Here is a 12,757-nt window from a genome sequence, read left to right as displayed (position 1 = left end):
TCAACCCCCCATTCCTCCGCCTCTCATTATTCCCATGCAGGAATATTACATGGCCCTGTGTTTGCTGTGCAGCCATTTGATCAAACACAGATTAATTTAGGAATATGCTCTAAGGATTACTTTCTTCAAGCTAGATTTTGACACATGGACTCTCTTCAAGACAGGGCCTCAACATCAGGTTGATAATCCAGCCTTGCATTCAGAGCTTGTAGGCACCTGGTTTGACATCAAATTAATTCAGCTTGTTTGGTAGCCTTTGCAATCATAGCGACACGTAGACAAAAGCTAACAAAAAGCTGCTTGGCCAGTTCGCCTATTTGTTAGTTAGCTATGAGTCAGCTGAGTCATTGAGGTCGTGCGTGTTAACATTATTTTACCACATAAAAACGTCTGACTTTGGGAATTAAGTGGATTCGACGATGAAAGCAGGAAACATTTATTTGTGGTTACACATTATTTTGACAACCAGTGTCATGGTAAACACGTTTAATCCGTTCGTGAAAATGTTTGACGGTGTCGAGAATCTGTGGAAGAAAATCTACAATCCAGGTGAAAGTTGTGATTCGAAATGGATTTCCTTCAACGCAAAAGGTGAGGTTGAATGTGAGAGCTTGGTGCTTCTGAGTGGCACGTCGCTACCTGTCATCTTTCAGACACCAGCAGCCACATTAAGCAAGCTTTACCGTCAGAGGGAGGAATCTCAGGTTGAAAGAGTGAAATGGCATGTTCATAATACAAAGAAAAGAGAGGTTGACGGTGAAAACCTGCACTGGACCTGTGACAACTTGTATTTGAGTACTGCTGGTCTAGAGAACAATGAAAGTGTCATGGCATAAGTGGTTATTTACCTTCAAAACAGAAATCTGAGGAGGTTAGGACAGGTTGAACAATAAACCTTTGATCCGGCAACCTTCACACCCTTTATGTGTCAAATCAAGAAAACACTAAATTTGTGTAGGCTATTCGATATATTTTATATTTTTAACTGTTCTCACTCTCCAGGTCTCAAGGCGGACCTGGAAAGCAAACTGTTCGGACAGCACATTGCGTCACGCATCATTCTGAAGTCTGTGATTGGATTCATGAACAACCACAAACCGCAGAAGCCCCTGGTGCTCTCTCTGCACGGACCGACCGGCACGGGGAAGAACTTTGTTAGTCGGCTGATTGCTGAAAACATTTATAAGGAGGGAATGGACAGCAGATTTGTTCATGTTTTCACATCTGACCTTCACTTCCCACATACAAGTAAAATTGAGACCTACAAGGTATGATAAAAAGTAGACATAATTCAAACACAGTGACATTGTTCTGTTTGGCCTCTGGTATGAATTAAATATGCTACTGTTTCTCCTCAGTCTCAGTCTCAGAACGCTCCATGTTCATCTTTGATGAGATGGACGAGATGCACCCGGGTTTGATTGACACCATTAAGCCGTACCTGGAATACTACAATAAATTGGATGGAGTTTCTTATCGGAAAGCCATCTTCATCTTCCTCAGGTGAAAAGCATTCGTTGAAGTCTGACCAATCAGAATATTTCATCTGAAACACAGAGGGGGGGGCCAATCTGGAGACAGAAAAATGAAAAACACAACAGTTTCGGAGGAATTAAAATGTTTATTAATTCATTCAAACCTTCATGTACACAGGGAGGAGCACTGTAACATTGTTTTGAAAGGTTCTTTATAGATAAAGTTTCTTCTTCTTCTTCTTCTTATCATTATTATTATTATCAACATGCCATTAAATCACCATTTATCATCAACACAACCCTGGTTATGCATAAAATACCAGTAACAAAATGTTGAAGGATTTGTACGATCGTGTATTGTTTTATATTTGATATATGTGAATGTGGTAACAGTCAAAGGCTTCTAATATGTTTGCTGTGTTGTAGACTGATTAATAAATGAACCTTGACCTTCTGATCTTCATCCTAGCAATGCTGGAGGGAAGAGCATCACACAGACGGCTTTAGATTTCTGGAAAGAAGGACGACATCGAGAAGAGATGGAGCTAAAAGACCTGGAAACGTCACTCTCTGTATCAGCGTTTAACGACAATAGTGAGTGGACCTACTTCTTTTAGTCTTGGTCGTCACACAAATATAGATTCTATGAAAAACCTTGATTTCTTATTTTGTTTTTTACTACTGGCAGTATCTCTCAATCTCCTCCTGTAGGTGGCTTGTGGCATTCCCGTTTGATTTCCAAGAACCTGGTGAACTTCTTCGTCCCGTTTCTGCCTCTGGAGTACCAGCACGTCGTCCAGTGCGTCATGGCTGAGATGAAAGCCAGAGGACTTGAGCCAGACAAGAATGTGGCAGACCAGGTGGCCAGAGATTTCCAATATTTCCCCAAATCTGAGAGAGTGTTCTGTACCAGAGGCTGCAAGCTGATGCAAAGCAAGTTGGACTTCTACATATAATGTCAGCATCTGATGGACGTGTAAGATTATTACGTGCACTTTTTTAACAAAGAAAAAAGTTGAACTCTGAAGATGAATGCAGGTGTGCTAGTTGGTCTCTGCAGCTCTCCAGTGTTACCGACCCTGTTTTGACCTTTACCTTAACAGACCTTAACCCGTCTGTAACCGAGGTCATTGTGGGGCCCTGCAACCGACAACATGTAGTTAAAGGTTATCAGACAAATCAAAGATATAACTAATCAATAAATGATACTGTTGGTCGAATAATTAAAATGTTGTATTCATCTTTTTTTTGTATTATTGTTTATAAATATATGTATTTCCATTTTCTTCTTCGTCGCGTTTCTTATTTTCCGAACGCTTGTATGCTAATGAGATGGGTGTGTCCACGTAGGTCCAGGGCAGTGATTGGTTCAGGGACTGTGCGTAAAAAAGGAGACGTAGTACCTGAGTCTCAGAATTGTCACGTGACATCCCATCACACAGAGGTGAAACCGGCCTCGGGGCTCCATCCGCTCATCTCCATCTGGCTTCGACGATGAAAGCGGGAAACTTCTGTTTGTTCTTGTACTTCTGTCTGACAGCCAGTGTGCCGGCAAACGTGTTTGAGCCGCTCATAAGCGCAGCAGTGGCCGCAGGTACTGTAGGGATGGCGATCTTGATCTCCAGGTTATCGGGATATGAAAGATGCAACCGGAAATGGATAACCTGCAACGCCACAGGTGAGCGCGTGCAGCATGAAGCGGTAAATGCGCGGTGTAAATAGAGATTTGTTGTGACGCGACCAAAGGGACAGACATCTGTCACAGGGGTTGTTTACAGTAACGTGCAGTCTAGTCGCAAAGAAAGTGCCATGATTTGAATGTTGTGGTTTTGTTTTCTTTCTTTTTTTCACCGTAACCGAAACCTAACTGAAGACAATCTGAATTCTCTTCAAAAAGGAACAACGTTTAGCTCCTTCAGGCTCCAGTCGCCCTTTTTCAGGCCGGGATTTCAGTCAGATACACGGTGTTTTGTTCTTATAACGGCCACCTATCCTCCGCTAACATCCTAACAACAAAATTATAGCTGCAACTAATGACCATTTTCACTGTTTGTTTTCAGTTAATTGATTTATGGTTTGGTATGAAATGAGGCGACGTCTATAATTGCTTGTTCTGTTTGGCCAGCAAGCCAGTCCCCAAAGATATTTAGTTTATTATCGCATAAAACAGAGGAAAGCAGCAAATCCTCACAGGTGGTAATCTGGAATAAGCAATAAATAATTCTGTTGGCTATAATAATACATTTGTTCGTTACTGTGTAATTTACAAATGGAAAATCTTCATATGTTCCTGGGATCCAAGATGGTATTTCACAATCAGAAATACTTCATTGATCCCTGGGGGGAAATTAGGCAAGTTTCAGGCGCACCCATTCAAGAATAGACAAGTAGCATGGAGTTAGAAATGAGAAGTATGTAAGAAGAAGAGGAAGAAGAAGTTTGCTTTCTTTGTATGCTTGTATGAAATTAGGTGACCTGCAGAATTATTAAATTATCAAACCAATTCTTATTTAAGAAAATATCTTGTTCTTGAATCGTATGTCACTTTTGTTCAATATTATTACTATTAGGTAGTAAAAATGTATGTTTTTAGACCAGCAACATCGCATATGCTTATGAAAAAAGGTCAATATCAGAATCAGAAACTGTTTATTGCCAAGTAACATACATTACAAGGAATTTGCTGTGGTCTGAAGGTGCTATTGTTTTGATAACAAATAAGTAGAATATAAAAGCTAAAATAAGAATAAGAATAAAAATAAGATAAATAACAACAGTGCAGTGACCAGAATAAAGTAAAGTGTCCAGGTAAAGTGTCCAGTAGGGGGTGGGTGTGTTAATGTAACGTATAACTAGTGTTTGTGTTGGGGGGGGTCAATGTAAGTTCGTCAGGTTGACTGCAGAGGGGAAGAAACTGTTTTTGTGGCGGGAGGTTTTGGTCCTGATGGACCGCAGCCTCCTGCCAGAGGGGAGGGGGTCGAACAGATGGTGTCCGGGGTGGGAGGGGTCAGCAGCGATATTCCCTGCTCTCCTCAGGGTCCTGGAGGAGTACAGGTCCTGAAGAGATGGGAGGTTGCAGCCGATCACCCTCTCTGCAGAGCGGATGATACGCTGCAGTCTGCGTCTGTCCTTGGTGGAGGCAGCAGCGTACCAGACGGTGATGGAGGAGGTGAGGATGGACTCTATGATGGCAGTGTAGAAGTGAACCAGCATTATTTGTGGCAGGTTAAACTTCCTCAGCTGCCTCAGGAAGTACATCCTCTGTTGGGCTTTCTTGATGAGGGAGCTGATGTTCAGCTCCCACCGGAGGTCCTGGCTGATGATGGAGCCCAGGAAACGGAAGGACTCCACAGTGTCCACTGGAGAGTCACACAGGGTGATGGGGGCGGGTGGGGCTGCGCTCTTCCTGAAGTCTACAACCATCTCCACTGTCTTTGAAGCGTTAAGCTCCAGGTTGTTGCTGTTGCACCAGGTCACCAGATGGTCAATCTCCCACCTGTAGGCAGACTCATCCTCTCCAGAGATGAGTCCGATGAGGGTGGTGTCGTCCGCGAACTTCGGGAGCTTGACGGACTGGTGACTGGAGGTGCAGCTGTTGGTGTACAGGGAGAAGAGTAGAGGAAAAAGAACACAGCCTTGAGGGGAGCTGGTGCTGATCGTCCGCGAGTCTGAGACGTGTTTCCCCAGCTTCACGTGCTGCTTCCTGTCAGACAGGAAATCTGTGATCCACCTGCAGGTGGGGTCAGGCACGTTGAGCTGGGAGAGCTTGTCCTGAAGAAGAGCCGGGACGATGGTGTTGAAGGCAGAGCTGAAGTCCACAAACAGGATCCTGGCGTAGGATCCCGCGGAGTCCAGGTGCTGGAGGATGAAGTGTAGAGCCAGGTTGACGGCGTGACATGCAGGTGGGTGGGTGATGGTGGGGGGGATGGTGTCAGGACTGTCCCGTTGTCTTTCAAAGCGACAGTAGAAGTCGTTGAGGCTGTTGGCGAGGCGTCGGTCGTTAGCAGAGTTGGGGGCTCTTGGCTTGTAGTTGGTGATCTGCCTGAGCCCCCTCCACACAGAAGCAGAGTCGTTGGAGGAGAACTGGTCTTGTAGTCTCTCTGAGTACAGTCGTTTAGCTTCCCTCACCGCCTTGCTAAACTTGTACTTGGCTTCCTTAAACTCTGCTCTGTTGCCACTCTTAAACGCCTCTTCCTTTTCCAACCTCAGCTGTCGCAGTCTTGCTGTGAACCAGGGTTTGTCGTTGTTGTAACTCACCCTGGTCTGAGTTGGTACGCAGCAGTCCTCACAGAAGCTGATATATGAAGTCACAGCCTCTGTGTACTCATCCAGACTGTTGGTAGCAGTCCTGAAAACATCCCAGTCAGTACAGTCCAAACACGCCTTCAGGTCCTCTGCAGATTCACTGGTCCACTTCTTCGAACAGGCTTAGAAAGTTTTAATTTCTGCCTGTATGTGGGAATCAGGTGGACCATGTCGTGGTCAGAGTGTCCCAGTGCAGCGCGGGTGACGGCGTGAAAAGCGTTACTGACTGTGGTGTGACAGTGATCCAGAGTGTTCCCCTCCCTGGTGGGGCATTTAATAAACTGTTTGTATTTGGGGAGTTCATGTCTGAGGCTACCTTTGTTAAAGTCACCGAGGACAATAACTAAGGAGTCCGGGTTGGTCCGCTCCGTTTCCAGTATCTGCTCGGCGAGTGCGCGCTGTGCGTCCTGCACGTTGGCCTCCGGTGGAATGTAAACACCGACCAGAATGAATGAAGCGAACTCACGGGGGGAGTAGTAAGGTTTACAGTTTATGAAAAAGGTTTCCAGGGAAGGAGAGCAATGCCGTCGGATCACTGTCACGTCGTTACACCAGCTGCTGTTGATGTAGAAACAAATACCTCCACCTTGTTTTGCCGGAGAGGTGCGCGTCGCGGTCCGCTCGGAGAAGCTGGAATCTCCATGTGAGCTGAGGACCTGGGTACCGTGGTGGGATTTAACTTCAGGTGAACGTCACCTACGGACTCTGACGTCATGTCAGCTCTGTATGTCCATGACAACCACAGCGCCCCCCAGTGCCAGCAGTCTCCACTTTGTTGACTCAGTCCGCTTTGGCAAACAACCTGAGGCTGTAGCTAAGTTTGATGAAGCGGTGACATTTGTGCGAAATGAAGCCCAGGAAGCGACACGTCCTGCTGCTGTGGATGCTCGCCTGCTCCGGCATGACGGAGGCGATCGAACCCATCAGCACCAGCATAGCGGTCGGCATGGCTGCGGCTCTGACTGGGTTTTTAGCTAGCTACCAGAATATCCTCTACTATTTCCACGAGTGCTGTCGACCCGAGTGGATTTCTTTCAACAGGACGGGTAATACCGGGCAATCCAGCTAACGCATTAGCCACTACATTGGATTCTTTCGTCATCTCTTAACACTTTATATTGTTAGCTAGCTGTTTGCTTGCTAATATCAGCGACTGGTTTAACGTTAGCCGAGCGGTTGTAATATCTGTTACATCGTCAGTTAGCTATGCAAGTACCCAGATTGTATTTGTTGTGTATTTGGCTAAAGGGAATACTCTTAATTGATCTATTTTGCATCCTTTTCAAATTTGTCAAACATTTCTGATGTTTTGTTGAACGGAGCCCTCTGTCTTTTGTCGCGTTTTTATGACGTATGAGGAACTTCTCTGTTGTAACGGTGGAAAAGAAGCTAGTTAGCCAGCTGGTTTAGCGCGGTTTTATTACCGTGGTATTATGATCTTTTTACCACATACAAACGACTAATGTCATTAAGTGTTTTCGACGATGAAAGTGGCACATTTATATTTGTTGTTACATAGTTTTTTGACAGCTTGTGTGCTGGTAAACGCGTTTGATCCGATCACAACAACAGTGGTTGTAGGTGTCGGCGCGACTCTCGGGCGGACAATCTGGAATTATTTTCATGAAAGTTGCGATCCGAAATGGATAGCCTTCAATTCAACAGGTGAGCACGCGTAGCATGGACATGTGTAGAGAGTTGCGCGGTGTTTAACGCGAGTAAAAGGGAGGGAAGAAGGGAGAAACGTCTGTGAGCGTAATCAATTACAATGAAGTACGGCCTCGACGACAATTTTTTTGACCGTCAAAACCGAAACCTAGCTGAGGAAAGGAGGAGAGGAATACATTCTGAAATCTCCTTTCAACAATAAACAACGTTTGGCACCTTCAGGCACCCATCACTGCGTTTCAGGCCAGGCTTTCAGTCAGAAACAGGGTTATCCTCCAGTGTTTTCTTGCGTTAACATCTTTAGAAAATATTTAGGGCTGCAACTAATGATTTTTTTCACTGTAGATGAACCCGCTGTTTATATTTTCGATTAATTGATTCATCATGTCAGAAAAACGTCTTTAATTGCTTGTTTTGTTTGACCAGCAGACCAATCAGTAAGATACTTAGTTTACTATCACATAAAACAAAGAAAAGCAGCAAATCCTCAAAATAGAGAATCTGGAATTAGTTATTGATTGGCAGTTGCAGATTCATCTCATGTAAATGTCATTTATTATATTTATTATTTCTATTTTTCAGTGCATTAGTCTCCAATAGTTGTACTGTCCATATTTGTAATGTCTTATTATCAGATATTATCAGTCACCTGTAAAGCACTTTGACACATTTTCCCTATACAGATTAAGTTTGATTTGATATATTTAATGAATATGGCCATTGTTTAAGCTGTCACCTAACAACTAAATGGAGGTGTTTCGGTCCGGTGTTTACAACCACTAATCCTGCCGACTCTCTGCTGTGCACTCTCCAGGTCTCAAGGCGGACCTGGAAAGCAAACTGTTCGGACAGCACATTGCGTCACGCATCATCCTGAACTCTGTGAATGGATTCATGAGCAACGACAACCCGAAGAAGCCCCTGGTGCTCTCTCTGCACGGATGGACCGGCACGGGGAAGAACTTTGTTAGTCAGCTGATTGCTGAAAGCATTTATAAGGAGGGAATGGACAGCAGCTTTGTTCATGTTTTCACATCTGAACTTCACTTCCCACATTCGAGTCAATTGGAGACGTACAAGGTATGATGACAAATGAGTAGAATCCAATTAGTTTCAATGTTCTGTTTGGCCTCTGGTATGAATTAAATATGCTACTGTTTCTCCTCAGTCTCAGTTACAGCAGTGGATCAAAGGCAACGTCACCAACTGTGCACGCTCCATGTTCATCTTTGACGAGATGGACAAGATGCATCCTGGCTTGATTGACAGCATAAAACCGTACCTGGAGTACTACGAAAAGCTGGATGGAGTTTGTTATCGGAAATCAATCTTCATCTTTCTCAGGTAAAAAGCTGAAAGTATTTCCCAAGTCAAGTTTATTGGGTCACATTAATAACAAGTAGTGAAAACAATTCAGAACGGTTGTATGGAAATAATGCAGTAAGAAAGGAGAATTGTAGGTTTGAAACGGGAGGCCTTAAACTGACAGTTTTCTGCAATTTCTTTCACTTAAACAGCAAAATGTATGTGCAAAAACATAATCCTAAATTCAGTGATATTTAACGTAATTCTAGCAGAATCTCAGGTTGAGGAGACGTGTTGTGGATGTTTTCTACAAGTTTCTGTTTGACAAGAAGGAAAAAAAAGAAAACGTTTTGCATCAGTTTGCATCATTTGAGACATATTTGGATACAGTTTGGTGTGTTGGGGCTAAAAGCTCGCTGATGAAAACTCATCAAAGCAGTGAGTTCATTTGCACTATTAAATATATTTGAACTTTCAATGCTTAAATGTTTCAAAGATTCACTTGATGAAGACCTACAATCATTTGTTACTGTAATAGCAACTAATACTAACACCTTATGCCAGCAACTTATTCTGCTCCCCCCACTGGTTTGTCCAAAAATAACATGTTCGAATAGAATGTATGTTTGTATGTATTATTTTGGATTTTGATAAATGTAAGCATTGGTAATAACAGATAATCAGAGGAATATTCTAATATGTTCTAATATGCCTGTTTCACATCTTCCTCCTAGCAATGCTGGAGGGGAGAGCATCATACAGACCGCTTTAGATTTCTGGAAAGAAGGACGAAATCGAGAAGAAATCAAGCTAAAAGACCTGGAAACGTTGCTCTCTGTGTCAGTGTTCAACAACAAGAACAGTGAGTGTAAATTAAATGAATACTTTTGGAGTCATTATCATTCTGTAACTACATTTGATGAAAAACGTGGATTTACAACTGAAAGTATCTCTCAATCTCCTCCTGTAGGTGGCTTGCGTCATTCAAGTTTGATTGACAAGAACCTGGTGGACTTCTTTGTCCCGTTTCTGCCTCTGGAGTACCAGCACGTCGTCCAGTGCGTCATGGCTGAGATGAAAGCCAGAGGACTTGAGCCAGACAAGAATGTGGCAGACCAGGTGGCCAGAGATTTAGTGTATTTCCCCAAATCTGAGAGAGTGTTCTCTGTCAAAGGCTGCAAGACGATAGAGAGCAAGTTGGACTACTACATGTAATGTCAGGATCTGATGGACGCTACGTTCGATCACTATGTGCACTTTTTTTTTAAAAGGAAAATGCTCTCAGCCAAATGCCTGAAGAGAGGAAGTCAAGCTGACTAAACTCTGAAGAGGTGTCAGCGGAGGTTTCTCTCTCTGACATTGTGGCCTGCAGGATTTCAGCAGGCCTTCTCCAGTGTTGCATCTCGCTTATACTGAATGAAGAGGCTGATGAAAGAGCACAGCGCCAGTTGAATGAAAAGATAATAAGATGGAAATGTTATCCTTTGTAACTGATTGAGGGGCTTGATCTCCGTTTTTATGTCACACCACAATGAGACTCAAAGACGGTTTTGTTTCCCCCAGAGCTTCTTAATGACAGGTTGTCCTTCTGTCAGTGAAACTATGGCATGTCACTGTTGTGCATTTCTTTTTTTTAATGTGTACTCCATATATATGGATTACTGGAAACACTTGCCTTTAAAATTTTGTTTTTATCTACGGAGTTTTTTTTTTTTTACACATATGTCCACTTCACAAATGAGTTCATTAACACTCAAAGTTGGCCTTGGTGGTTGCGGCGGGCTAGTCAGCACAGCTTATAGCAAAGTCTCACTGTTCTGTTTGTATCTATCATATTAAAATCAACATTAGCAAGATAGGTTTTTTATACAGTGCAAACACACACTTTTAATATTGAATGTGGTTAATATGATACATTACAAATAGATTGATACCTAATATGAGTAATATACACTGTAATTAATATGGATGTGTCCATAGTGAACTATTTCCAGATGTAATTTTGCCTTTTTAGAATTGACTTTTTGAACACCATGACTGGACTTTGTAGCTACACTTGGACACTGTGTATGAACTCAGGATGGTATTCTGACAACATAAAAAAACCTGTTCATTTTACCAAAACTTGATTCTTTTAAATTGTTAAAAATGCCGACAGTTCAGAATACAAAATTCTAATGATAGTGTATATAACAGTGGGTTATTGTCCAATTAGTTTGATTTAAAATTCAGCTGAAAGGTTTCTTTCAAAACACAATACTAGTTTTTGTCACCATGTGTAGACCTTTGTTGTGAAGGAAATGTTCTGTTGGTTTCTCAAGATCTGACAGTTTGCTGTCAGGTTTTGAAACCACAACAAAAAAAAATATGTTATGAAACTTTTTCTGTACAATTGCTCCCAGTTACCTGCAGGTGACAGAGCTTTTAGTGGACTGTGAAAGAACTTTGTTGGTGTGGATGGAAAGTAAACGGTCGCGAGCTTCTCTGCTGAAAACACACCAAACAAATCGCAAATAAAATCTGAACTTTTCTTGGTGTCATTGTTTCTAATTCATGCTACACATCAGGCTGCAGAGCATGACAATGTGAAGAAGCGGCCATACTGTGTCTTAATGAGCTGGTTTCAGAGCAGGTAGGTATGACTGCTCCTTGGAAAACACAAGGTTACCTTTGCTGCTATACGCTCGCCTAATGTTTTTCTCTTTTTATAGATATGAACAACATTTGAAGTTATAGAAATGTATATAAAAACCTCTGCATTAACAAGGCAGCTGCTCACAGCAAATGTTTGACCTGGTACAGAAATCCAAATTGCTCATGGGTTTTGGAATAAGTTTACAGAACCTAGTATGAAATATATATATATATATTAGCTATGGAGCATACAACCTGAAGTGCCAATTGTGAGACGTATGCTGTATTTGTCAAATCCATGTAGGCTACACTGATAGGAGAACAAATATAAAAGTCTATAGGCTCTGAATATAGGCTGTATTGATACAGATTCAGCTTGTTTTAAGAGCGGCACCAGCAATGAGTGTATACTGGGATTCTAAAGGAAGGAAGAGTCAGTCTGAGAATAACGATGTTCATGTGCTTCTGTTTGTGTCTCATGCAAAGAACCAAACTTTATTAATTCCACAAACATTTTGAACTCCAATCATTCAGATTTGGCTCTCTATGGATGAACATAAGCCTGAAGTGGCAGCTAGGAGTTATGTAATGATCAAATAGCTTGCACAACACTAGTGCGCAAAGTGCAACTCTAGGCTAAAATAAAGAAAGAAACCCTTGTGACATCACGTGGTGGAGGCTGGTAGAAGTTGCAGGCCGGGCCTCGTCCTTCTGCCATGGAGGGTAGGGTTGCAGTAAAAGCATGAAGCTGAGATGACGTTACTGAGTAAAGGAGCACATGTTCGTAGTAAAACTATAAAAGTAAAAGTATAATTGTAATGTATGTTACTTGGCAATAAACAGTTTCTGATTCTGATAAAAGTAGGTCTCTCTTTGAAGCACCCAAATATGCACTGTGCATCTTTGTATGTCAAAGGAATTGGAGTTATTTTCATACGAGCTGTACCTCTACTATAATACAGCATGCATAAGGATGGAGCTTTTGCGTATTTACCTTAACTATGAAGCTCTCATGTTGTAATGCATTCATTCTAGTTCATACAATTGCATAGTTTAGACTAACAGACAGTCACAAGTGTTTTTGCATTTCGATCCCCATGTTGTTGGATATATTTTAGTAATTTATAGCTAAGGTTAGACAAACAGTGCCAGACTTTCCACACAGAAATTGGTTTATCATTACATTTTATGGCATGCTTCCAATACCGTACGTATTTTTAGTCCAGAATCCACAGCTGTGTGCTCAGCCTGGCCCCAGGTCTGCGGCCTGTTTCACAAATCGGTAGTCGGTTTGCTTTTGATCCATCAATGACCTGAGGAAATCTGCAGCCCACCAACATTTAATCTGCTGCTCCAGATGTCCTGTGTTT

General features: G+C 42.5%; 1 protein-coding gene and 1 pseudogene across 2 annotated transcripts; both read left to right on the top strand.

The window, feature by feature from the left end:
• The first annotated feature begins 419 nt into the window (after positions 1 to 419).
• LOC139301322 (torsin-1A-like) lies at positions 420 to 2,653 on the top strand (annotated as a pseudogene).
• Positions 2,654 to 6,627: 3,974 nt separating this feature from the next.
• On the top strand, positions 6,628 to 11,283 carry tor1 (torsin family 1). Of its 2 annotated transcripts, none has more exons than XM_070924431.1 (5): positions 6,628 to 6,826; positions 8,263 to 8,528; positions 8,617 to 8,792; positions 9,488 to 9,615; positions 9,724 to 11,283. In XM_070924431.1, exons 1-5 carry the CDS (start codon positions 6,628 to 6,630, stop codon positions 9,966 to 9,968), a joined length of 1,014 nt encoding a protein of 337 aa, XP_070780532.1. In that variant the 3' UTR covers positions 9,969 to 11,283. The 2 variants fall into 2 exon arrangements, with proteins under 2 accessions (XP_070780532.1, XP_070780533.1); XM_070924432.1 differs by lacking the exon at positions 6,628 to 6,826 and adding an exon at positions 7,241 to 7,445.
• The last annotated feature ends 1,474 nt before the right edge of the window (positions 11,284 to 12,757 follow it).

This window comes from Enoplosus armatus, chromosome 18 (assembly GCF_043641665.1).
Source record: "Enoplosus armatus isolate fEnoArm2 chromosome 18, fEnoArm2.hap1, whole genome shotgun sequence".
Classification (NCBI taxonomy): domain Eukaryota; kingdom Metazoa; phylum Chordata; class Actinopteri; order Centrarchiformes; family Enoplosidae; genus Enoplosus; species Enoplosus armatus.
This window is presented reverse-complemented; position numbering and strand designations above follow the sequence as displayed.

Coding starts and splice junctions, on each gene's coding strand:
- tor1 (XM_070924431.1), top strand. CDS start 6,628: ATGAAGCCCAGGAAGCGACACGTCCTGCTGCTGTGGATGCTCGCCTGC. Junction 6,827..8,262: donor GATTTCTTTCAACAGGACGG/GTAATACCGGGC, acceptor TGCACTCTCCAG/GTCTCAAGGCGGACCTGGAA. Junction 9,616..9,723: donor AGTGTTCAACAACAAGAACA/GTGAGTGTAAAT, acceptor CTCCTCCTGTAG/GTGGCTTGCGTCATTCAAGT.